Raw genomic sequence first — 24,911 nt, 5'->3', positions numbered from 1 at the left:
ACAAACCAAGCCCAGGGTGCCAAGGGCTCACCCTGTCCTGCTGGCAGCTTTCCCTCGTGACTCCGTGCAGAAAATACCTGGTTGGGTGTGCATGAGCTGGATTCCATCTCTGGGTCGTGGTGAGCAGGGATGGGGGGCCAAATTCTGATCCAGTGATGACATGGGTAAACTCCCCCTGATTTCCAGAGACTGAGCTGGCTTAGAGGGCTGGCTTTGCAAATCCAAGTGCCTCTGACAAACACATTTGGCTCCCTTTCTGCCAGCACTCCATTATTTTTTCCCCAGCTCAGATGTTTATGTGAGCGCTTGCTGGCTCGAGAGGCTGGATGTGTCTGGTTATATTTGAGGGGATAAATGAAACTAAACACATTTGGCAAATGCCAGCAGCCCTGCTCAGCTGGAGGAGCCCTGCAGGGCCCTGGCACCCTGGTCTCAGCTCTGCTCCTCTGGTTCTCCTGGCTGGGAGGATGCAGGTTTGCTGTAGAGTTCCCACTGATGTGCACAAGGGTTTAACCCCCCTGGTGTCCAGGGGAGCCTGAAATCCAGCCAGGCTGTGGGAATGGCACTGAGGTTGTGGTGGGCAGAAATGCTCAGAGACAAACCCCTCGTGTCATGTGGATAAATGATTTTCTGAAGCATGAGAAGTACTGATATTAGTGGCACATGTCTGTAATAAGCATTGCAGAACAGATCTGGGGCCAGCACCTTTCCTGCAGTGCAGCATTGAGCCAGTGTGATTTGTTTATCCTGATTCTGAGATAAGCAGCTGCTGTGGTTTAAGCCCAGCCAAAGCCAGCACAGCAGTGTGTGTGTGACAGATTTCACCATTTTATTCCCTGTATTAAGAAGACAATAAATTTTATCTGTATGGCCATGAGAGGAGCAGCCACCTCAGTGAAATGTGCTTTCAGCAGCAGGAGTGCAGGAGAGACACATGGTGGGAGAGCATAAACACCTTCCCAGAGCAGGCTGTGCAGGAGCTGCCTGGCTGTGCAGGGCTCTGAGGGTCCAGAGCAGCCCTGGAATGGGGCAGGGCTGGGAGGGCTTTGCCCCCGAGCCCCCCCTGCAGTGGGGGCTCAGCAGCTCTGGGGCTGCCCACGGGGACAGAGAGCTTCACCTCCATTGCTGCATTCCTCTCCTGCCTGGCCTGGCCGGGCAGGGCATGAGGAGATTCTCTCTGTCCTTCTGGATGGACACGCTGTTCTTGGCTGATTTATTCACCAGCATTATGAGCTGTAACTTTGTGTTAAAACCGAAGCACTGCATGGAAACAGCAGCCAGCAGGGAGTCAAGGAATGCTGGATGTAACAGCGCTCACAGTTGTTAAGCCACTGAGCTCTTTGACTCATTGGTGTTCCTCCTCTCTGCTTCCTTGGGTATCAAATGCTGTCCTGGTTTTTCTTGCAGTTCCTTTTCTTGCAGGAGGTTTTTCTTCCTTTTCTCCCTCTTCCAGAAAAACCTTTCCTGGTTTTTCTCCCTTTCCTCTTTTCTTGCAGGAGGTTTTTTGCTGCAGTTCCTTCCTGTGGTCACTGCCACACATGCAGCACTTTGGGAGTGCCAGTGGGCATCGGGTGCCCTTTGCATGGGCATTTCTGGGGCTCTGTCCCTGCCCCACTGCCCTCCCCAGAATATCAGGAAGATTTTCCTTCCTGAGCTGCTGTTACTGGATGGAAGGAGGGAGCCCGTTCCACCTGCAGCAGCAGATTGTGTTTGAATTGTTCATCCGTGTCATTCGGAGGCTGTGACGCATTTCTAGGTGTAGTTTTTGAAATTGTTTTATTTCAAGACCAAGACAAGCCAGAGAGCCTGAGTAACTGGATGGCATGCCTGACTTTACCCTGAGGCTGCTCTGGCTGGGGAATTCAGGAATTCTGCCCCATTTTCCCCAAGGCTGCTCTGGCTGGGGAATTCAGGAATTCTGCCTCTTTTTCCTTAAGGCTGTTCTGCTTGGGGAATTCAGGAATTCTGCCCCTTTTCCCGAGGCTGAGCAGCCAGGCTGCTCCTGGGCTCTCAGCTTGGGAACACCTCGGGATGAGCTGGCTCTGGCAGCGAGAGCCAGAATTTGTTCCTGGCCAGAAAGAATGCAGCCCATGGAAAAACCATAAACGTTTCTGGTTGTGGCAGGATTACAGCAGGGCTGACAGTGAAAGTTCCTGCTTGGAGCAGCATTACAGCGGGAATGAAATTGCTCAGGAACTCAGAGTTTCCACTCAAATGCAGACATTGATAATTTTATATTTGCCTCTTTGTGGCTTGAAGTCAGCCTCCTTCTGAAGTCGATTTTTCTGTTTTGTAGAAGCTAAATCTTCTGTAATGCATTTTATAATTTTCAAAATATCCTTTTTGTTGTAAAATTGTCCTGCTGCCTGGGTGGGCATGCAGCTCCTGCAGCACTCTGGGCATAGCTGCACTCAGTTAAATGCCACAGGAAGGGTGCCCAGGCTGCCAGGGGCTGGGGCAAGAAGCACTGATTGCTGATTGCTGGTGTTGTTTGAAAAGCAGGAGCTGTGGGGGTTTAGTCTGACACCCTTCACATCCTGAGGCTGTTTCTATGAATTTTGGTCAACCCTCTTGGCCAGTCCTTGGTAAAATCCCAGCAGAAATCTCAGTCCTGTTAATATTCTGATTGTTTTCCTCGGCTCTGTTGGCTATTGGCACAGGCTGTGGATTTTCTTGCAGCATTTTAATGGTTTTACACATGACACAATGATGGGATGCACTTTCCAAAGTGTTTTGTAAGTGATGGGGCCACAAAGGGAGGCTTTTCCAGGAGCCTGCAGGCACCAGCAGTCAGGTTTGCCCCTGTCCCCTGGACTGTGCAAAGCCAGGAGTCCATTTCCATCCCTGCTTCGCCTTCCCACAGGCAAAACACGGTCTTGGAGCTGATTTAATATTTGCAGAAGTGGTTTGAGAGCTATTTGCTTAGCTTGCACTATTATTATTAAAGACAGAAATGGATTTTTAAAGGTTTTAGTGAGTTATAATGGTAGATGGTTTCCACTTGAAATCACCCAGTGGGAGCCCTGGGCCTTGCTCTGTAAATGGGGAAACCTGAGCAGCAGCAGTGATGCCTCAGGGACGTGGGTGCAATGCCTGGCTGGGCGCTGCCCCACGGGGGAAACAGGGAAACAGCCCCAGAGTGTGGGAATCCACAGAATCAGAGGGTTTGGGAAAGCTGCAAAGGCAGGCCCAGAGGCAGCAGAACTGTGAGCAGAGCCAAGCAGCAGCCATGAGGTTGGTCAGCAGAAAAATCATTTAAACTGTAGAAAAGCAAGGACAAATAGAGCAATCGTCTGTGTATTAACGCTTGTCTAGAATAACTCTCTAAGCTGCAGAAAAGTTTATCAGTGAAATATTAGGAAGGTTAAAGCTTAATAATGGAGCTTTGTGCATTGTGTTTTAAGGCTTACAAGCAGGTATTGTATTTGAAATAAGCAAGCATTGTTTTAACCAAAGATACCTGTGCTTATAGTGGTTGGACAGAACTACTGTCAATGTGCTTTTGCTTTGTGTGATTGGTCAAGAAGCTTATAAAGTAAGTTGTAATATTAAGTTCTTGGTCTGCTGCTTGGAATGTGAGCTGCTGGCATCTTCCCATTGTCATAGCCATGTAATGAGACTGATACTGAAAAATAAAACAGCTCAAGGCACGTGCTGAGCCCCTAGTTTCCAGTGGGAATAGGAGCTGTTAAAATCCATTTTCCTGGCCCTGCTGCAGGGATGGCCCCAGGGGATGGTACCTGGTGGCACAAGGGTTTTAGCCTAACCTTTCTCTCACAAATACACAGCCAAGTGTCTGTGGCCCTTTGGCCAAACCTCCTCTTGCATAAAGAAACATCCCTGGGGTCTTTTGTGTTGGTGTTTCCAGCAGCTGGTGAGAATTACTCCTGCTTGTGTCCTTTCCCTGTCCTAGTCACAAAAGGAACAAATTAAGAAAGTCAAGATTTTCTGCTTACAAAATGAAAGAAAAAGCTTTGTAGAAATGAGGTCTGGGCAGCAGGACCTGCTTATGCAAGGGAGAGCCTTTGGCAGGGCCCTGCAGGGAGGTGGGCCTGGGGCAGCTTTGGGAGAAACAAACAGCAGAAGAGAGATCTGTGGAGAGGGAAACGTGAAATGCACCTGGGGGGCACGCTGTGTCCCAGGAGCCCACGCTTTCCCCAGGACACAGCCCATTCAGCACAAGCCATGTGGTTATCTCCTAGCCAGTGGAACTCCCAGCACTGCTGCATATTTGGTTTATTGAATGTGAGATCAAATGGGCAAATGGGCACTTTGTGCTAGTCCTGTGGCTCTGTCTGCTCAGCAGCAATATCAGTGTTCCCAGCACGTGGGAATCCCCATCCCTGCTTTCCTTTTTCCTGATTTTGAAGGAGGGAGTGTGAGCAGGGCCAGGCCAGCAGGGCAGGAGCGGGGCCGGGCAGTGCCCAGCACCCCTGGCAGCAGCACAGGCTGTGTCTGGGCAGTCCCACATCCTTCCATTGCATCCCACCCCATCCCATCCCCATCCCATCCCATCCCATCCCGTGCCATCCCATCCCACCCCACCCCATCCCCATCCCATCCCATCCCATCCCACCCCACCCCATCCCCACCCCATCCCATCCCATCCCGTCCCATCCCATCCCATCCCATCCCATCCCGTCCCATCCCATCCCGTGCCATCCCATTGCATCCCACCCCACCCCAGCCCAGCCCGGGGGTGTCCCTCAGCCCGGGCAGCCCCCCAGGCCCTGGAGCTGGGCAGGAGGAGCTGCCCTCCCTCATTCTGCAGCCCCTGCCCTCAGACACAGACCCGCAGTGGCTGCCCTGGCCCCAGGGACAGTGGGGCTGCCCTGGAGCCGTGGGCTGGAGCTGCACCCAGAGCAGGTGGAACTCTGCATAACCTTGTGCATACCCTTCAGAAACATCCCAAAGTGTTCATTTGGTGAGGTGAACAGCAAAGTAACCAAATCCTGGGCTTTGTTGTGCTTTTTCCTTGTTTGCTATTGCACTTCCATTTCAGAGCTCAGTCCCCCAGTGCTGTGGCAGCTCAGCTGGAGAAGCTGTGAACCTCTGGTCTGGATAATGTCCCTCCTGTTCCTCATCCTTGGCGTGCCTGGTGGCCCTGCAGTTCCAAAGTGTCGCTAATTTCAGAATTCAGCCTCCAACATGTGCTCCTGCTGGTGCACATCTGTGCATTCACAGAGCCAGAGACATGTTTGAGCAAACAGTTCCAAGCCCCTTCTTGCTGCAAACATTTCCCAAATGGTCCCTTTTCTGTTCGTGGTATTTCGGGTGGCCATTCCCCTTCCAAGTGACTGCCTTGGGCTTCAATTTTATCAACTACTTTTTAAAATTTACTGCTTTAACTGTGTGTGAGATTCCTGCTGATTGTCCCTCAGGTTCTTCTCTGCTTTCTCTGTTCCCCCAGGATGGCAAATTAAATTCCAGCGAGCTGCTGCTGGATCCAGAGTTCAGGAATTGGACTTGTTTTTGTAAAATGGGAAACTGTATGAGAACCAGAGCTAGATGGACAGTGAGAAGGTGGCAGTGGGAGGTGTGAGCTAGATGAAATCCTTGTTATATGTTCAGGTTCCCTAAATGACTTTGAACCACAAGCTTTAATGAGAGGAGAAGCTCGGTGAGTGTTTGGGAGCGTTCAGTCCTGGCCCTGTGTGTGCTCACTGGGGGTTTCTCTCCTCACCTGGCAGAGCAGCCGCTGTGCTGGTGCAGAGCTGGTTCTGCACTCCCAGGAGCAGCTCTCAGCTGCTGCTTCACCCGGAACAGAAGGAGTGGAAAGCAAAAGTGCTGCTGCCTTCCTGCCAAACAGTAAAGCTGCATGTTTAAAAGCAAGATTTCAGTCTGAAGGCATCAAAGCAAAACACTGACTTATTTGAGAACCCCCATTGTCTTATCCTGATAATAATGTTCTTTTTAGACAGAGTTGGAAGATGTTTTATTGGCTGCTTTAATGCCTACATGAACACAGTGTGTTTCTGGAGCTGCTGCTTTGTCTTGTGTTCAGAAATACTGCATGTGCCATACTTCTGCTTACTAAAGTTTCAGAGAATTGCTTTTTTCAGTTCAGGGTATGAATGCATTGTCAAATAAGACATTTGCTTCCATTTACACAACTTGCAATTTGGTAATAAGCAACAGATGAAACAGCAGTGTCCAAATTCTCTTGTATAAAATTTCTTGTGGATGCCATCCCTCCATTCCACAGAAACAGTCCAGCCTGCAGTCCTGTGAGTAGCATTGAAAGTACAGATACCAACAAAGAAGAAAGCGGGGCTGCACTGCCGCCCAGCGGCCTCTCCCTTCCTCTCCGAAAAGCTTCCTTCGCATGGGAGCCCAGCGCTGCGGTGGGCACTGCGGGGCTGGCACCTGCGGCCTTGCTGCCTCCCCTTCACCTGTGCGGGCACGGCTGTGCAGGCACACCTGTGTGGGTCCCCCCACCTGTGTGAGCCTGGGCAGTGTTGGCAAACCGGTGTGGGCACACCTGTGTGAGCCCGGACAATGTGGGCACACCTGTACGGGCACACCTGTGTGAGCCTGGGTGGTGTTGGCACACCCGTGCGGGCACACCACTGCCAGGGCACGCCTGGGCACAGCCAGGGGCACAGCAGGGATGTACCCGCACACGAGGCAGTGCTGACACCTGCACCCCAGGGCAGGCTGAGGTGGCACAGTGGGGATCGATGCCCACAGGCTGCCCGTGGCTGTGCTGGCGTCCCCAGCCCCGGAGAGGCCGTGTGGAGGTGGCACTTGGGGACAGGGGCTGGCGGTGCCCTGGGCAGGGCTGAGGGCACGGCTGCACTCGATGGTTTTAGAGGGATTTTCCAGCCTGAATGACTCTGTGGCTGACAGACAAAGCAAGGGCCTGTGATGCTGTGAGGGGCCAGGCAGTGGGGTGCACTGGGGTGCCAGGGGGTGAAGAGGAACTGCTTTACAAACAGGTGTTGGGCTGTAAGCCTGGATTGCTGTCACAAACAAGGTGCAAGGTTATAAACTTAGGCATATCTCCTTTCCAAACCACAGTTTGAAAGCTCAGCCTGATGTTGCAACATTTATTTTTTGCTGATTTATTGAGGGGGCAGGTCAGTGCCTGGCTGAGTCCATCCCATCTCTGCACAGCTGAGCACACCCAGGCAATCCTGGCTCTGATTGTCCGTGTTGTGGAGCACAGGGATGCAGGGAACGCTGGCTCTGAGCAGGGGCACACGCTGCCTGCTGCTCTTCCCATTCCAGTTTTAACCCTGGTTTTAGCCTGCTTAACCTTGCACTCATGTTCTTCTGAAACACCAGCAGCCTGGACTGCATGGGAATGCAGGGGGTGGGAAGCAGGGCATGCTGCATGGCTCTTGGTACACTGCGTGCAGGAAAAGCAGCAATGTGACATTTCATCCTTGTGTAACCACAGAATGGTTTGGGTTGGGGAAGTGGCTTAAAATTGTCTCATTCCTCCCACATGCCATGGGACACCTTCCACTAGACCAGGTGCTCCAAGCTCCATCCAACCTTATTGAATGAAATAAATAAGGAGGGAAAGGACTAAACGGAATGTTTGCTTTAGAAAGCTGTGAGTGGTGGGGAGCAGGTGCTGCACAGCAAGGCAGCAGTGCTGGTGCTGCTGTGGGCTCTGGAGAGCACTGGCAGTGCAGGGCTGGTGCTGGGTGAGGAGGTATGAAGGGTAAGCACTGCGTGGGATGGGTCTGGATTTTAGCATCCTTGTGCTCCATTTGGCACCCGTCCCCTGTCTGACAGAGGCCTTGTGCTGTCCCTTTCACTGAAAGGGCTCTGACAAAATTGGCATAGGGGCATTTCTGTATTGTAGCTGGTGCTGCACAGTTCCTTTGGGTACATCACTTTATGATTTCCTCCATCTGGGAGTGCTGTGGGTTCAGCGAGGTTGCTGGGGTGGTTCACTGGAGGGCAGGGGAGTGGCTCTGCCATGAGATGAGACCTGGGTCTTTCAAGGTTAAGCACTGTGAGCTCCTGCCCTAAGCCAAGGGTGACCTCGGGGCAGGAGCAGAGCCCCGGCTGTCGCTGCACAGCCACGCTTCCACCTGGAGACCAGCCTGGAAGGAGAGCGGGAAACCTTCCTTAAGTGCAGCAAAATGAAACAGCAGTTTTGTGGTGGTTCCAGTCTGGCCTCCTCTTCCTCCGTGCTGTTTGCCCGTGCCAGAGCTGTCCTGGGGGCTCCTGTTCTCCTGGGAGGGACAGGGCAGGAGAGGGCTTTGTCCTGCATGCCCCATCATCAGCTGTGCCTTATCTTCCCGTGCCACCTGAGATCTGCCTTCTTTACCCGTGTTCTACCTCTCAGCCCCTCACAAAAGACCTGAGCTGTGCAAAACAGGACGTGGGTTTGCTGCTCTGCACCCAGCCCGGCGTGTCCACGTGTCACTGCTGGGACCCAGGCCACCCTCACCTGGGCCAGAGTGGGCTCACCTGTGCCCTGGCCAGCACCTGGCACTGCAGGGTGGGTGGAGTGGCCATGGAGCTGTGTTCTCTCTCGGTTTTGTGGGAGTGGGGTCAGGAACGTTGGGCTTTCACTGGCTGTTGTGCTGCAGAAGTGCCGAGGACAGGGAGCAGGGATGGATTTTTAGAATACTTGAATAATTTGGAGGTGGCAGAACTTAAAAGTCTGAAAGTCTGACTAAGGGCCAATCTTCATTTGTGTTTGGGCAGGTGGCACATGGCTCAGCTCTCAGCTTTCTGTGATGTTCCTGCTCTGCTCCTCCAAAGGAGAGCACGAAGCTGTGCCGTTTTCCCGCTAGTAGAATTTAGCCGAAGAAATCGCCTACATTTTAATGCGAAAAGGTAAAAGCGCTGTGTCGCAGGCTCTGCTCGAGCTCCTGCCTTGCCGAGCGGCAGCTCGGTGCCCGAGGACACCCGGCACGGCTGTGGGCACCTGGGCGTCACCGTGCGGCCACCGCCGCTCCCGTCCCGCTCCGTCCCGCTCCCTCCGCCGCCTGTCCCGGGGGGCTCGGAGCGGGGTTTTGTGCGGGGTTCCATGCGGGGCTGGGGCAGGGACGGGGCTCGGTTCGGGGTTCGGTGCGAGGTTCAGTGCGGGGCTCGGAGCGGGGTTCAATGCGGGGCTCGGTTCGCGGTTCAATGCGGGGCTCGGTTCGGAGTTTGGTGCGGGGTTCAATACGGGGCTCGGAGCCGGACTGGTCGGCTCGGCGGCTCCCGGCGGCTGCACAGGGAATCTGCTGGTGCAACCTGTTGTTTTGGAAGCTGCGCAGCGGAGTAACCTCTGCCCCGGGTGATAACACAAGAAATCACCTCCTGGCCGGGACCCAAGCAAAACACGGGATTAACTTTGCCCTGCGCTGGCTCGCTGGGAGGCGGTGGGAGGGTGAGAGCGGCTCCGGAGCGCAGAGAGGATCGTGCGAGGATGGGGGCCCGGCTGCTGTGCCTGTGCGTCCTCGCCGCCCTGCTCGCCTACTACATCTACATCCCGCTGCCCCCGGAGCTGGCCCAGCCCGGCGCCGTGATGCTCCTCTCGGCGGCCGTCAGGGCCCTGGGGCACCTGGTGAGCTCTGGGGCCGGGCAGGGGGGTTCTGTGGGCTCGGGGATACGGCACGGTGTGCGTGTGTGTGTGCGTGTGTGTGTGTGTGCGCTGCGTGTGTCACACGGGGATCGGGTCACACGGACACAAGGGCAGAATGGAATGCTGAACTGTGACTGTGATAGAAAGAAATGAGGGAAGGTTTGGTCCTGCAGCCGTGAGAAAGGACCGTTCAGAGTGGCGAATGGGACATGGGCTGTGGCTGGACCGACAGGCACAGACAGGCTTGTCCTGCCTTGCAGGGCTGTGCAGCTCAAGCCCTGCTGCCTGAATCATCCCTGGCTCCCGTGCCCGGCTCCCCCGGCTGGCCGGGGAGGGAACGCTGCAGCAGCTCTCACATTCTATTGATTTCTGTGGTTTCATGGAAATCCACTGGCCAAAAGGCCTGAAAACCGCACAAAACAACATCTCTGTGTGAGACAGCCCTTGTTGGCGGGGTTACTTCCAGGGCTCTCCAGCCTGCAGGATGAGGAGGTTTTTGTGTGTCAGGGACTCCTGTTTTGATTTCGGGGCTGAGCGGTGGAAGATGAGAGCGCTGGGAAGGAAAGCAGCCGTGTTCAGCAGTGCTGCCTTGCTGCCTGCCCTGATGAATGCCCTGCTGGAGGCGGGCACGGGCAGCCCATTGCCCTGGCACGCCCGGAGCTGCCCGGCCACCCTGTCCCCCTGCAGGGAGGCCCTGCTGGCTGCAGCAGTGCTGTGATCGCCTGCAAGGTGGGGCTGTGCCTGCTGCTGCTGTCCTGCCTGCCTGGGCACGGCGGGGCTGTGGGCACGCCTTTTGTAACCGCGCTCTCATCTCCTGTGAATCCATCATCCCAAGGGATGGGCACAGCCACAGCCCCCTGGAGCTGCCCTGGTGCAAATTAGAGTTAGGTGGCCCTAAATTGTCCCAAGTGTACCCTGAGTGGCCGTGCAGTTACAGGGCAGTGACTCGAGCTCACTGGGGCAGGGCTGGGTTTCAGAGGGGACCTGGTGCAGTCTCTCTGACTCCCTGAGGCTGCTTTGAGCCAAGGGGACACCGTGCCACCCTCGAGCATTCCTGGGCAGTACAATCCTCTCTGGGCTCCCAAAAGGAGTGCCAAGAGCCCCACGGCATGGCACATGTCCATGCCCTGTTGTGGTGGCTGCTGTGGAGCCCCCAGCCCTGCTGGGTGAGCCCAGGGGCCCTCGGTGCCCCCTCTTTTAGCAGGGAGGTTGGGAACTCTCCCTGGCCTGTTGGTGTTTGTGTCCTGTGCCCACGTGCTGCCAAGCTGGGGAGCAGCCTCTGAGAGCAAACCTGCCCCTTGCTGTGGAGTTTGAGCCCCAATTCCCTCAGGCATTCCAGGAAGTGCCCTGTGCCCTGGGTCTGAAACGCCTGGAGAAGGTACAAAACACAGCAGCATGGTTTTGCTGCCATTGTGTGCCATCCCCCCAGAGCTCCCCCCTCCTCAGCCCAGCTCTGTGGAAGCAGAGACCCAGCCTGGGCCCTGCTCATGGGCTGCCCCCGAGGGTCCCCATCCCAATCCCTGCCCCTCTGGAGCCCTGACCTGCTGGGAGCCCTGGGCACTGCCCCTGCCCGGGCACAGCCAGGATCCCTTTCCCCGCACAGGGTGTGGGTCTGTCCTTGCCGTAGGGACTGGGGAAATGCCTTGCAAAGCACAAGGAAAGTGCTCGTGCACAAGGGAAGTGCTTTCCAAAGCACCCGGATCCCAGCCCCAAAGTGGCTGCCTTTCCTGTTGCTCTGTAACACCTAGTGATCTCACACTGGGACAATGAGGATTTTCAGATGAGGGCACCATTTCCTTTTATTGATATGGCCTGGAAACCGCAGGCAGCAGCCCAGTGGTTTTCCACAATGTAAATTGTCCACTTGTGGAAAACAGCCCTGAGAGCTCTGGAAACCCTCAGTGCTGGGGCTCAGGGAATTCCTCCCACCATGGGCTTTCACAGGCTCATTGGAGTCACAGCAGGACTCACTTTGACTGAGACATTTGTTTTCCCAAGATGTTAATCCTTGGGGGAAAAGCAGCAACTGAGACATGTTTATGTAAACTGTGTCAATGTGGTGGCTAAAACAGCAATTCTGGCGCGGGCATGTGTGTTTGTTTGTTTTCATGGAGCTGATGGCAAGGACCTGTGCTTCCCTTTGCCGTGTGCCAGGGCCTGCCCACTCATCTCCCTCCCAGTTCCAGCACGCCGGGGTTGGCAGGGCTCCCCTGGCATCACCCGCTCCAAGCCTGGAGAGAGGTGACTCAAAAATGCGCTGACAATCCCTGTCAAGGGCTGCCAGCAGGGGCTGAGCTCTGTGCTATTACAGCTCCTGAAAAAGAAGGTTATAGCATGGAATCCCAGAATCCCAGACTGCTGTGGGTTGGCAAAGATCTTAAATTTCATCTCATTCCACCCTCCTGCCAAGGTCAGGGACACTTTCCACTAGACCAGGTTGCTCAAAACCTGGTTATATGTAGATGATGATGAAGCAGTTGATTTAAATACAATTTGAAGGAAAAAAACTTCACCAGGCAGGGTCAGTCTGTATGGCTTCCACTGTCAGAGTGGGATGGCCAGAGGTTACACCTGTCAGCAGATAACCACTCAGTGTGGGGGTTCCACAATCTCCCTGGGGACAGCAAAGCTTCTCTGCGAAGCCAAACTCCAAACAGGTTCTGCACCAGGCTTGGCTGTTTTCTTCCTTTTAAAACCCAAACCTGCTCTGAATTTCATCTGCTTTCACCTTCAGATAATATGTAAGAGTTTGGCTTTATTTCTTATTGTTTCAATTGTGGTGTGGTGAGGCTGGGGCGGGAAAAGGGTCACGTCCCATTGCCGGGGTGCTGGTGGAGGAGCCCAGGTGCTGGTGCCAGCAGCAGTGCAGGGGCTGTGGGTGGCTCTGGGTGGCTCTGCAGTGCTCCCTGGGCTGTGCCCATGCCATGCTGGTGTGCCAGCAGCAGTGCAGGGGCTGTGGGTGGCTCTGGGTGGCTCTGCAGTGCTCCCTGGGCTGTCCCCAGTGGTGCCAGCAGCAGTGCAGGGGCTGTGGGTGGCTCTGGGTGGCTCTGCAGTGTTCCCTGGTCTGTCTCCCAGGACTGTGGGTGGCTGTGGGTGGCTCTGCAGTGCTCCCTGGGCTGTGCCCATGCCATGCTGGTGTGCCAGCAGCAGTGCAGGGGCTGTGGGTGGCTCTGCAGTGTTCCCTGGGCTGACCCCCAGGACTGTGGGTGGCTCTGGGTGGCTCTGCAGTGCTCCCTGGGCTGTCCCCAGTGGTGCCAGCAGCAGGCCAGGGGCCATGGATGGCTCTCTGAGGGACAATGCTGGTGCTGGCGGCTCACTGAGCTGACACTGGGCTGCAGAGGTGACCCGCATGAACACCAAGCACAAGTCTGAGTGTGGCACGGAGCAGCAGCCCTGGCTCTGGCCGGGCTCTGGCCTTGCTGGGCAGCTGGTGGCAGTGTGGGTGCGTGCCATGAGTGCTCCTGGCACTGCCAGGCTCAGGTGGGGGCACTCTGCTCTGGCCTGTTTGTGTGACTGCCACAGCACACGCCTGCACAGAGCATCAAACGGCTGCAGGGAATTCAATCTGGGAGTGAAGAGGCTGCCCTGGAATCAGCTTGCCCTGTCTTGTGCTGCAGTCGGAGCTGGGGGAGCTGCTGGGGCTGGTGCACTACATGGAGGGGCTGAGGCTGATCTCCACGGTGGAGCTGGTGGCTCCCACGTCCGACGAGAACGTCACGGTGACGGACACGGAGCTCAGCGGGGTCCCCGTGCGCCTGTTCCTGCCCCAGAGGGCGCCTGGAGGGCTCAGGAGGGCCGTGCTCTTCTTCCACGGCGGCGGCTGGTGCCTGGGAGACGCAGGTGAGCCCTGCGCATCGCGGCTGGGTGCGTGCCCACACCTCACTGCCCTGCCAGGAGCTGCCTTTGGTTTTGTGGGACCTGGCACAGGAGGGGCAGGGCACGGGGGGGGGTCTCACCAGCTGAAAACAGGGCAGGTTTGGGAAAGTCAGCTCAAAGTGCTGCCAAGGGGAACAGGCTGGGGTACGTGTGTGTGTGTGTGCCCATTCTCACACGCACTGGGCTTCCACTGCAGGCATGCACGGCTACGATCTCATGTCACGGCGGATTTCAAACGAGCTGAATGCTGTCGTAGTGTCAGTCAAGTAAGAGATATTCTCCTTCCAGATGGGATGAGGGTTTGGAGTAAATTAATCTGTTTCAATTAATATGATTTTTCAATGTTTCTGCGTTTGATTGCATGCTTTCCTGCTGACTTATACACATTTGTGAACAGAGGCTGCCAGGGATTGTGGTTGGTGGCTATTTTGGCTTTAGGGAGATGGGTGGGTAATAAAGCTGGGACAGACAGTTCCCACTTCTCTGAGCACAGAAACAGACATCCCCCAAGAGGGAGATGCGAGCAAGCCCCTCTCTTTATTAACAGCAGGTGCTAACACCCTGCTCTTGCCTCCCCCAGCTACAGGCTGGCCCCTCCGCACCGTTTCCCGGCCCAGTTTGAGGACGTGTACTCGGTGACCAAGTTCTTCCTGCAGGACAAGGTGCTGTCCCAGTACGGGGTGGACCCTGCGCGGGTCTGCGTGGCCGGGGACAGCGCCGGGGGCAACCTGGCTGCAGCCGTGGCACAGCAGGTACAGCACCAACGGTCTGCAGATCAAAATCCGTGTTTGTGCAGCCTCACCACCACCGAGGAAAGCTGCTCTCATGGTCTGCCAGGGTGTCACAGCCTGTGGGATTGCCACAGGGCTCTGGGGACCAGGCAGCTGTGCCTGAGCCACTCAGTGCCATCACAGCAGCTTTATGCCATCCAGATACCTAAAAAGGCTCTCTGCCCTCTAGAGTCAGGCCTTACATCACTCCAACCGTAAGCTCGTGTTGTCTGGTTTAGGTATGATGTTTGCAAAGGGAATTTTAACTATGTGACTCATAAAGATGCAAATAGCAGGGAAAACAAGCAAACAAAAAAACCCTCACTAAATTTTGCGGTGTCTGAGCATACAGTCTGGTGCCTTTTGCACTTCTCCTTCAGCTTTATTAAACAAAGTCAGCACGATGTTGTTGCTCTCTTGAGAAACTGTTTGGGCTGTAACGAAACCCTGGGAATGGTGGTGAATTTGCTGTGGATGCTGAAAGCAGAAAACGAGGGAGATAATGGAAAATTTATTAGTGAAGAGGGGAAAAGGTTGACATATAAGAAATGTCAATGTTCAATTTGTCACATTTTGTTACATCTCCAAAATGCACAGAATTGCAATTGCTTGAGTTGTAACATCTCAGGGTTAAAAACCAAACAGATGGACATGCTATAAATTGTGTGAAATGATAAGGAGACCCAGAAACCTGAAAGTTTAGTGACGTAAGAATAGAAATTTTCAGTAGCTATAGAAAATCTTCTGTCAATACTTCAGAAAGCATCAACATTTCAGAAAGAGTATTTCCCAAAAATCATTATCCTTCAACATAAGAAATAAAATGAAATTATATTTGATGTTTGAGATTTTTTATTACAGTGTGCTGTTTTAGATAACCTGCCTATAGATTCAGAATTTCTTTATCCTGGTTTTATTGATAATCCTATTTTGCTCACGTTGCAAAATGCGCGTTTTCATTCTTCACCTCAGATGATCTGTGAGTGTGGGAGAATCGACACCTTTACTGATTCTTTGCAATGGGTTCTGTTTTCCTGCAGCTGTCGGAGGACCCTGAAGTGAAAACCAAGCTGAAAGCTCAGGTTCTGATCTACCCAGCGCTGCAGGCGCTGGACCTGGACCTGCCGTCGTACCGAGACAACGCGCACAAGCCGCTGCTGCCGGGGGCGCTGATGGTGCGCTTCTGGAGCGAGTACCTGAGCGCGGACCCGGCCCTGCGCGCCGCCATGGCCGCCGGCCGCCACGTGCCGCCCGAGGCCGCGCCGCTGCTGCCGCTGCTCAACTGGAGCCGCTGGCTGCCCGCCGACATGCGGGGCGCCCACACCTACGAGGGCCCGGCCCTGGGCGGCGCGGGGCTGGCACGGCGCTTCCCGGCGCTGCTGGACCCGCGGGCGTGCCCGCTGCTGGCCCCCGAGGCCCGGCTGCGCCGCCTGCCCCCGGCCTTCGTGCTGACCTGCGAGCACGACGTGCTGCGCGACGACGGCGCCATGTACGCGGCCCGGCTGCGCGCCGCCGGCGTGCCCGTCACGCACCACCACGCCAAGGACGGCTTCCACGGCGCCATGACCTTCCTGGCCTGGCCGGTGGAGCTGGCCGTGGGCCACCGGCTCTTCGACACCTGCATGGGCTGGCTGAAGGAGAACCTGTGAGCCCAAGCCAGCCCCTCGCGTGCCCAGCTGTGACTGGAGCTGCGCTGCATTTTGGCCGTGATCGCCGTCCCCCTTGTGATCCTCGTGGTGCTGGGGCTGGAGCGTTTCCCAGCCTGTCTGGCAGGAAATCAGCCTGATCCCAACCCAGCGTTCCTCCAGTGCTGCCATCCGAACCCCAAACCCCAGAGTGCCGGGACTGCCCCGGGTTCCTCCTCTGGCCCTGCAGCCTCTGGGATCTGGTGTCTGCTCTGTGCTCTGCTTCTCTCTCCTATCGCACCTTCAGTCCGCGGTGTGTGCCCAAGGGCCCGGTGCCTGTGGGCACACGGGACGTGCTCGGGGCCGGTTCTTCCCGTCCCCTTTGGCTCTGTGGGATGTGGCAGCAGGGCCCCGCTGCTGCCAGGGCTGCTGGGGTGCAGGGAAGCACCGGGAGCTGCAGCAGGGACCTGGCCCCATCTCAGGCTGCCTCTGCCCTGCACGGCTTGAGGGAAGTGCTTGGAAACCCAGTGGGATGGCTAAAAAATTGTGCAAGTGTTTTGGGCTTTGCTTGCTTGTTTCTTTTGGGGTGTTTGTTTATTTGGGGTTTTTTGTTGTGTTGGGTTTTTTGTTGTTTTTTTTAAAAGCACATATCTTACTCCTACTTCCTTTCTTTAATCCTTGCACTAGCAGGAATTAGTGAATCAAACCAGCACTGGATATTCACTGGAAAAAGGAAGCTGTGAAGGTCCCACACTTAGGATAACACTGCTGCATGGTCTGTGCTCTACTTATCTGTTAATTCTTGTGCTGGGTGTTCTAATTGTCCTTGAAATTTTTTATCAGATTTCACATATGATTTCTTAAAAGTAGAATTAGCTTAGAAATTTTATAGGCTTGGAAAAGAAACATAGTTCAGCTGGCTATGTGGAACAAATAACCTCTATGCAAATGTTTTGTGTGTTAAATATAAACCCTAAAACTTTTGACTGAAGCATGAATACAAGGGTTGACTGTTGATTTAAGTAAATGAACCACTGGGCAGGTACTTCACGTATCCTGCTTTTCTTTTGCATAAAAGGTACTGAATCTTCAATAATTCTGAGTTATTTTCCTGAGTGTGTGCAGCCTGTTCAGATGGCGTGTGTAGGGGATGATTGCTGTTTTCCATCTTCATTCAGATGAATATAAACATTAAACTATTTTTGATTGCAGCGCAGCGTTCTGTCCCTCGGTGTCCCATCCATGGGGAGCAGTGGCAGCCCAGGGGTGGCTGCTGCAGACAGCCCCGGTTCCAGCTCTGCCCCAGTCCTGCTGGGCTGGGCTGGGCTGTGCAGGAGGGAAGCAGCAGTGCTTGGGTGGGTCTGTCCTGGCCCTTTGCACACCCCCGGGGTGCACATCTGTGCTCCTGTGCTCAGTCCCAGAGGGTTGGGAGCTATTCCTCAGGTCTCCCTGCAGCACTGCCAGCACAGCCCAGTGCCCACCACAGCCTGGGCTCCTCTGCTGCCAGAGGCAGCTCCACTGCACTTTTATTCCTCCCACGTTTGGGAATAATTAACAGCCTTTCAGTGTTCCTGAGACAGCTGGACTTGGGGGTTTTGCTTGTTAACACCTTTGGTTTGATTTTGTGTACAGTTTTAGGGTCACTTCCACAAGATTGTTCCCTGGGATGGCCATTTCTGGGTTGTAAATGCCACTGGAAGGAGTCCAGCTGGGGTTTCCAGTAGACAACCTTGCTGAAGAGACGGCTCAGGGGGATGGCTGTGGCTTTGGTGTGGAGGGGCCGTGCCCACACCCCATCCCTCAGCAGGCTGCCCTGCTGTGAGCCAGAGCGGCGTTGGTGCTCTCCTGCCCACAGCACTGGCATGTTGCTGTTAGGGCAGCACTGGGCTGAGCGTTGGCCTCAGGGGCTTTGCCTCCCTCAGGGCTGCTGGAGGAGCCTGTGCCAGCCCAGCTGGAGCAAACCTGGGCCACCCTGCCCATCCACACTGCCACCTATGACACTGCACTTCCTCCAGCGTGGCTCAGGCATCAGCTCTGCCAGGGACACTGTCCTGTAAGGCAGGAGAGAAATTTGTGTTCTAAGAATCAATGCCAGCCAAAGATTGCCAACCTTCCCTTGTGTGTTTTTATAGGATGCTCTTGGAACCAGAAGTAAATGGCTTTTAAGCACCAACACCTAAATATGGGCTCATGATTGATTGGGCTGTATGTTTTTGTTTAGGTTCCTAAAATAGATTTTGGGATGGGAAATGCCTGGTGAGGCACAAAACGAGGCAGTGAAAGCTGCACTACTGATGTTGCTGGCAGGAGAGGCTGGAGCTGCAGTAAGCTTATCCACACCAAAAACAAGACAAACCACCACAAGGGAAGGCTCTGGGACATCTCCTCAAGCCTTCCCTTGAAGGAAGGATGGGGTTTGGTGGTTGACAGTCAAGGACAAAGCTCAGCCTCGCCATGGTGGGTTCACAACCCCGTTAGGAGCCAGCTCTGGGTGCAGAGATCAAACCCTCCAAGGTCGCCCAAGCACAGGGACACTGGTCACAGACTCTGCTACCACAGGGTGCAGTGGGAGCTGCAGAGGGGGTTCATGCTTGCAGGTGAGTCAAGGAGGAAATGAAGCATCCTCAAAATATCCCCACCAATCTGGGCTTCCCCATCACCCTTTTCTTAAGAATCCTTAACTTTTTGTTGCAGTGCTACACCGGCTAAAAAACCCAAAAAATCCCCAACAAACCACCCCCAAAACCCCAAACCCCAGAACTGCACAGTGCTCTTGTGTTTCTGGTGTTTTTGGCAGTGTTGGTTGGTTGCTCCTGGTGTGCTCAGCAGGGCCCTTGTTCCTGAGGAGGGCTCGGGGAGGGCCCCAAGGCTGCCACCACTGCTCACCCCATGGAGATCTGGGGTCCTGTGGGTTCCTGGGCTGGAGCCCCATCAGAGGCCAGCAGGACCCAGCCTGCCCTGCAGGAGCACTGGGAGCTGCAGGCCTGCAGTGCCAGCCAGCACAGAGCCCGTGCTGAGAGCCCAGCTCAGGTGCTCCTGAGGGGCAGGGCTGCTGAAAGGCAATGGAATGCCAGCGTGTGTGGCTGGGACAGCCTCAAAATAACCAGGGGATAGAAAACTGCTTAGAAGTACAACCAGCTGAGGCAATGGTCACAGAGCTGTAAAGCAGGGACCAACCTAAACCTACTGAAATGAGCATTTCTTGCTCCCTCGCCAGTTTTCTGAGAAGTTACTGCAGCAAGAAGGAAGAAATGCTCCATTTCTTCAGCTCTATTTTATCCTTCAGTGCAACAGCAGTTGCCTGAATGAACAAGATATTTAAAAGGTGGTAAATGAGAAGCCAGTGTCAGTTATTAGCCATGGGGGAAATTTCAAATCAGCTTTTGTAATGCCTAAATATGAGCTGATTTATTGGCCTTGTCCACAGAGAAAAGCTACAATAGCTTTTTATATATATTAATGGGGTTAATATTTGCTGACTGTGAAGTACATCACAATAAAGGGGAGGGAAAGGTAGAGAAGCTGTGGCTGCCCCATACCTGAGGATGCTCAAGGCCAGGTGGAATGGGGCTTGAAGCCGCCTGCTCTAGTGGGAGCATCCCTGCCCATGGCAGAGGGGTGCAATTACTGGCTGTGGGGTGTGGTCACTCTGCAGTAGCAGCATTATTGTATTTTTGTCTTTGCCAGTAATTTCTGCAGCAAAGCCAGTAGAACAGGGAGCTGTGGGGCGGTGATGTGCTGCTGTGTGAGGAGCTGGTGCTGCTGTATGAGGAATTGGTGCTGCTGTGTGAGGAGCTGGTGCTGCTGTATGAGGAATTGGTGCTGCTGTGTGAGGAATTGGTGCTGCTGTGTGAGGAATTGGTGCTGCTGTGTGAGGAATTGGTGCTGCTGTGTGAGGAGCTGGTGCTGCTGGATGAGGAATTGGTGCTCCTCCTGGCCCGGCCCTGCCCTCCTGCACCCCGGCTGTCCCAGGGCGTGGGTCCGCAGCAGGGGTGCCCTCTCCCCGCTGCTTCCCCGCGGGTTCCTGCCAAGGGGAAGTGCTGTTGGCATCCCGGCAGCTCGCAAACGGATCCGCCTTGCCCCGGTCGTTAATGATTGAGTGAGAGGCGGCGGCGCCGCGCGGATCCAGAGCTGCGCCGGACCCGCGGCGAGGCAGCACGGCCCGGCCATGGTAAGGCTCCACCACGGGCACCCTGCGTGGCACCCACGCTTCTGGGTGGGCTCTGACTGCTCTTCCTTCTCACCTTAAACTGATCCATCAGCCTTTCCCTAACAACTTGCTCCATTAATGCATCTGTCCATACCGAACTTTCAATTACTGTCGCTGTTTAAATTGCTGATGTCTGGGATGTGCTTTCTGGACTAGAATCTCACTAAGGAGTTGAGTTTCTCCTCAAGAAGCGAGCAGACAGGGCTCAGCAGGTGCAGCAGGTGAGGTCTGAGGAGAGCAAGGGCTCTCTGTAGCAATTCTGTCTCCTGGGGGGCACACAGTAAGTGTAGAGACTTGATGGAAATGGCTTTATGGAGTTTTTGCTCTGCCTCATGCTCTCCCTTCAAAATGAAATACAGCTGATCTCTGCTTTGAGGACAGAGACCTGTGAACAAGTTCCTGACACCAAAACACCTTTGGAAATGCTTAACCTTAGCTTGACTTCAGTTTTGATCTATATCCCAGTTTCTGGCATGTGGTTTTCCCTGCTTTCCAGTTGTTTGCTGACACTTTATCCAAGGCTGTCACCAAAAGCTCTGTGTGTCCTGTGGCAGGGACAGGTGGCTTTACTGAGGAGGGAGAGGAGTAAACACTTGAGATGCTGCTCTATTTCCTTCCCTGGAGATGAAAGCATTTTTTAACCGGCCTTTAGAAAGAAAGCAAGCTCATGTGTGGTGCAGCTTTGGAGGAAGCTTTGGCAGAGCGCACAGGAGATGTGCTCCATCCTCCACGCAATTCTGGTACCCAGTTTGCAGCACAGCTCACAAAGCGCTCGATTAAGGGCTGGGTTAATTTAACAAACACATCTCTCCTGGCTCCCCGGCCAGTTGTGAGCAGGGCTGCTGCCTTCATCCCGCACCAGCCCTGTCAGCAAACCCCTCGATGACGAGGCAGGACCCACGGGACTGGGGTTGGGTAACAGGGACACATGGCTCCACGAGGCTCTGACAGGGCACCCACGGGCTGGTTTCACTTTCCTGGCCCCGGTACTGCCCCGGCTTTGGCCAAGCTGGCACACTGTGACTGATGCCTTCATTCAGGTGATGCTCCCACTTTGAGTTCCTCACACAGGTCTTTGCTCAGGCAAGTTTTCATCTTCTTCTGTAACTCTGATCAGTGTCTGCAAGTACCAGTCCCGTGTGGCAGAGATATTTGAGGTCACATATCTACTTACCCTGTAGGCTGGAAGGAAATTGCAGGCTGCATTCACTGATTACAGCAATGATATAACAATAACTGTGCTATGATCATTTACTTGGGTTTGGTGTTTATTTTTTTTCTTGTGATTTTCCAGGCTGTGAACGAGACCAGTGGCCATCTTCCAACAAACAGAGCACTGGAAAAGTATTATCTCTCCACCATGTACAGCCTTGAGTTCATTATAGGTGCCCTTGGAAACATCATCGTGGTGTTTGGCTATGTTTTCTGCCTGAAAAAATGGAAAAGCGGCAACATCTACCTGTTCAATTTATCCATATCAGATTTGCTATTTCTGTGCACTCTGCCAAATCTGGTGAACAGCTACTCCAAAGATCAGTGGGCAGAGAGCACCCTGTGCCACAGCAACAGATTCCTGCTGCACGCCAACCTGTACAGCAGCGTCCTGTTCCTCATGGTCATCAGCATTGACCGGTACATGCTGATGAAGCACCCCTTCAGGGACCACGTCCTGCAGAAGAGGAACACAGCTGTGGTGGTGTCTGTTGCCGTGTGGATCGGGGTGATCCTGGAGCTGCTGCCCCTGCTCTATTTCCTGGAGCCTGTCACAGCTGCCAATAACTACAAGTGCCTTGACTACGCCAGCTCTGGGGATCCCGTGACAAGCCTCGTCTACAGCATGTTCCTGACCGTCTTTGGCTTCCTCATTCCCCTCCTGACCATGGGCTGCTTCTACCTGAAGATGGTTTGTTTTCTGCAGAACAGGAGTGAGCAGATCCGCTCCGCCCTGACCCTGGAGAAGCCCCTGACCCTGGTGATCCTCACCGTGGTGACCTTCTCCCTGCTCTTCACTCCCTACCACGTCATGCGCAACGTGCGCATCGCCTCCCGAATCCCGGCCCTCAACATCTCTGGGGGCACGCAGAGAGTCATCACCACTGCGTACATCATCACCAGACCCTTTGCCTTCCTAAACAGTGCCATTAATCCCGTTTTTTATTTCCTGATGGGTGACCACTTCAGAGAGATGCTGATGGCCAAAACAAGACAGCTCCTGGGCAGGCTGACAAGCACTGGGAAGTGAATGAGTAAGCACACCCCTTGTGGTGGGAGAGGTCTGGGACGAAACTCTCTAAGGGAGAGCATTCAGCAATGTGCCGTTGTTTTAGATAACTTTATTTATGCAATAGAATAGGTATGAGCTGATTGTGTTCCTCTAAATGCACCTGTCACCTCGTTGTGCAGGAGATTTCTGCTGAGCTGCCTCCAGCAGGCCAGGAGGGATGCTGTGCTCGCTCCCACAGGCCAGCCGTGGGATGCCCCACAGCCCACTGGTACTGCCATCAAAGGCCATCAGGGCAGCTCTCTGAGGGGCAGCACGCTGCTCTCAGACAGCTGCTCTGAGTGCCACAACCTGGGCCTGGGCTGGGACAAACCATGTCCATGGGTCACCAGCACAGCCAGGCACGCTCCCATGGGCACTCACACAGCCACTCACCGGGGTACGGAGCTACCTATCCTCGTTAGAGCTGTCTATAAGTGCCCGTGGAACCTAAAGCCTGAGGCAGAATTCAGACCTCAGAATTCAAACTTCATTAGCAGTTGCACTAATGAACCAGGAGCTAATGAGGAGCCAGTCCCTGCCCGATCCCTGCTCCACACAGAGCCCAGCACCTCAGAGGGACTCAAAAACCTGCTGGGCTCTGGTCCTTCCCCCTTCTGGGCCAGCCCTGGTTTGTACCTTTGATTTAGTGGCAATCTCTAAAGCCTCCATGACTTCCATTTCCCTAAGCTAATGAGTGAAACTTCTGATCATTACACAATTAACTGTGATGCTGCTGGTTTTGCAATTAAAAATGTGATAAAAAAGAGAATATAAACCACCACATTCAAGCTTCACATGCATGTTCCTCTCTGCCTAATTCTTCTACTCCTGAGTGGTACATGGAGAAATTTCAGTTAATAAAACTCCAAAGCACCACCAGGCTCACCTGAGCTGGGCTAAGCAGGACCAAGGTGGGTGCAGGTTCCCCCAGGGAGAATCACACCTGGGCTGCAGGCACTGGCATCAGCACAGCTGGGCACAGGCTTTGGTTCTGACTCAGACAGGGCCTTTTTGGTTTCATTTTGTTTTGTCTTTCCTTATTTTGGGTGTGGACTGAAAATGCCTCCAGAACAGGAATTCAGCTGTGAGTCAGCCTGAAAACAGTCCAAGTATGTTTTAGTGGCGGTAAGTGGCCTAAAAATAACAGTTCCTGGGAAGAGGGTGAGGGCAGGGCAGGGCTGGGGCTGCCCTGGCCCTCCCGGCCCCACAGCCGCCTTCCCAGGGCCAGGACACCGGGCTGGGCTCAGCTCCCCTTCAGTGGGAGCTGCAGGAGCCTGTCCTTGCAGGGAACTCACAACCAGCTCCACAGCCTCGAGAAAACACGTGGATCTATTTCTTATTCATTCCAAACCCAACCAAACCCCAGGTCCTCTGCAGCTTGGAATGTGTAAAATGTCCTGCCGTGTTTTTCCTGACATTTAGAGGGAATTTCCCGGGTTTGTTCCCATCACCTTTTGCCCTGCCACTGCCCAGGCAGGGCAGCTCTGTGCTCAGCTGCCTCTGCCCCTTGCCCCAGCTCTCTGCAGCGCTCTGTGCCACAGCGGCTGCTGCTCTGCAGTGTGTTCATAATGATTTATAAGAGAAGAGCAGGGCTGCCCACACAGGGGCTGTGGGCTCAGAGCAGTGCTGTGTGAGGGGTGGCTGCCCTGGGCACCTGCAAGGGGCTGACACCAGCACAGGGGTCCTGACCATGTCACTCATTCAGAGTTTAACTGCTCATGTTGACAGTAATGAAGATACTAATTCAGCTGGCTTCTGCTCGGTTTCAATTTGGTTTTCACTTTCTAAAAATACACGAGCTGAAAATAGTCTTCCTGAAGGCCGGGAGGAGCTTCACCCTCTGGGCAGCCTGCCCTCGGGCTGGTGAGGTGAGGGCAGCTCTGCAGCCCCCGAGGCCTCTGGGCAGCACCCAGGTGTGCAGGCACTCTCATGGAAACGCCTCGAGCTTCCCCTGTTTGCTCCAGCAGCTTTTGGATCGGCAGCATCAGGGTCTGAGCCGAGCACAGCAACACCTGGGGGCAGAGCACTGCAGGGATGCCAGAGCAAGGTGCCCGCAAGACTCATTTTCCTTTCAGTTTTCTGTGTCTTATCGAGATTTTGACCCACATAAGTGAAGTGGAACATTTAAGTGCTGCTTTGTTCATTCTTGCACTCTTGCCTCACTTCCTGACACAGCCACATAAGAGTCACAGGATGGAAGGTCTCACAACCGCCCAGATGAAGCAATTATTTTATAAATAAAGCAATCCAGCAGTTTGCCCGCTGCCTTTTGAAATAAATCCTGTGCTTTTGGCTTCTCCAAGGCTTGGTCTTAGGAATTCTTTTTCCTTCCCAGAGGCCTGCCCTGTCTGGTGGATGCTGTTCAGGGGCAGACACAGCCCACGTGCTGCTGGCCCAATTCCTTCTTTCTGATGGGACAGTGGGGGCTGAGCCTGGCACAGCCCAGCTGGGGCAGCAGGGAGCTGTTACCCCCCCAGCCAGGTGATGCAGGGCTGAGCACAGGCTGGGCAGTGTCCAGGTGAGGGGCCAGAGGGGGCAATGGGTCCCACCTGCCCCAGGAGCCCCATCAGACAGGAAGTGGGGCCCAAAGGGTTAAACAGGGGCTGTGGTGCTGCTTTCCTGCCTGCACAAG

The 24,911-nt window shown here is 54.4% G+C and overlaps 2 protein-coding genes across 2 annotated transcripts; both read left to right on the top strand.

The window, feature by feature from the left end:
- Window positions 1–9,307: 9,307 nt before the first annotated feature.
- Window positions 9,308–17,022, top strand: AADAC (arylacetamide deacetylase). Its single transcript, XM_074547588.1, has 5 exons — window positions 9,308–9,517; window positions 13,153–13,375; window positions 13,608–13,677; window positions 13,992–14,163; window positions 15,222–17,022. The coding sequence occupies exons 1-5, from the start codon at window positions 9,380–9,382 to the stop codon at window positions 15,828–15,830; spliced, it is 1,212 nt and encodes a 403-aa protein (XP_074403689.1). The 5' UTR covers window positions 9,308–9,379; the 3' UTR covers window positions 15,831–17,022.
- Window positions 17,023–19,664: 2,642 nt separating this feature from the next.
- SUCNR1 (succinate receptor 1) lies at window positions 19,665–24,669 on the top strand. Its single transcript, XM_074547587.1, has 2 exons — window positions 19,665–19,977; window positions 21,311–24,669. Exons 1-2 carry the CDS (start codon window positions 19,975–19,977, stop codon window positions 22,256–22,258), a joined length of 951 nt encoding a protein of 316 aa, XP_074403688.1. The 5' UTR covers window positions 19,665–19,974; the 3' UTR covers window positions 22,259–24,669.
- The last annotated feature ends 242 nt before the right edge of the window (window positions 24,670–24,911 follow it).

The sequence above is a fragment of the Zonotrichia albicollis genome, chromosome 9 (assembly GCF_047830755.1).
Source record: "Zonotrichia albicollis isolate bZonAlb1 chromosome 9, bZonAlb1.hap1, whole genome shotgun sequence".
Classification (NCBI taxonomy): Eukaryota; Metazoa; Chordata; class Aves; order Passeriformes; family Passerellidae; genus Zonotrichia; species Zonotrichia albicollis.
The sequence above is the reverse complement of the archived record's forward strand: the minus strand, read 5'-3'. Positions and strand labels throughout refer to the sequence as shown.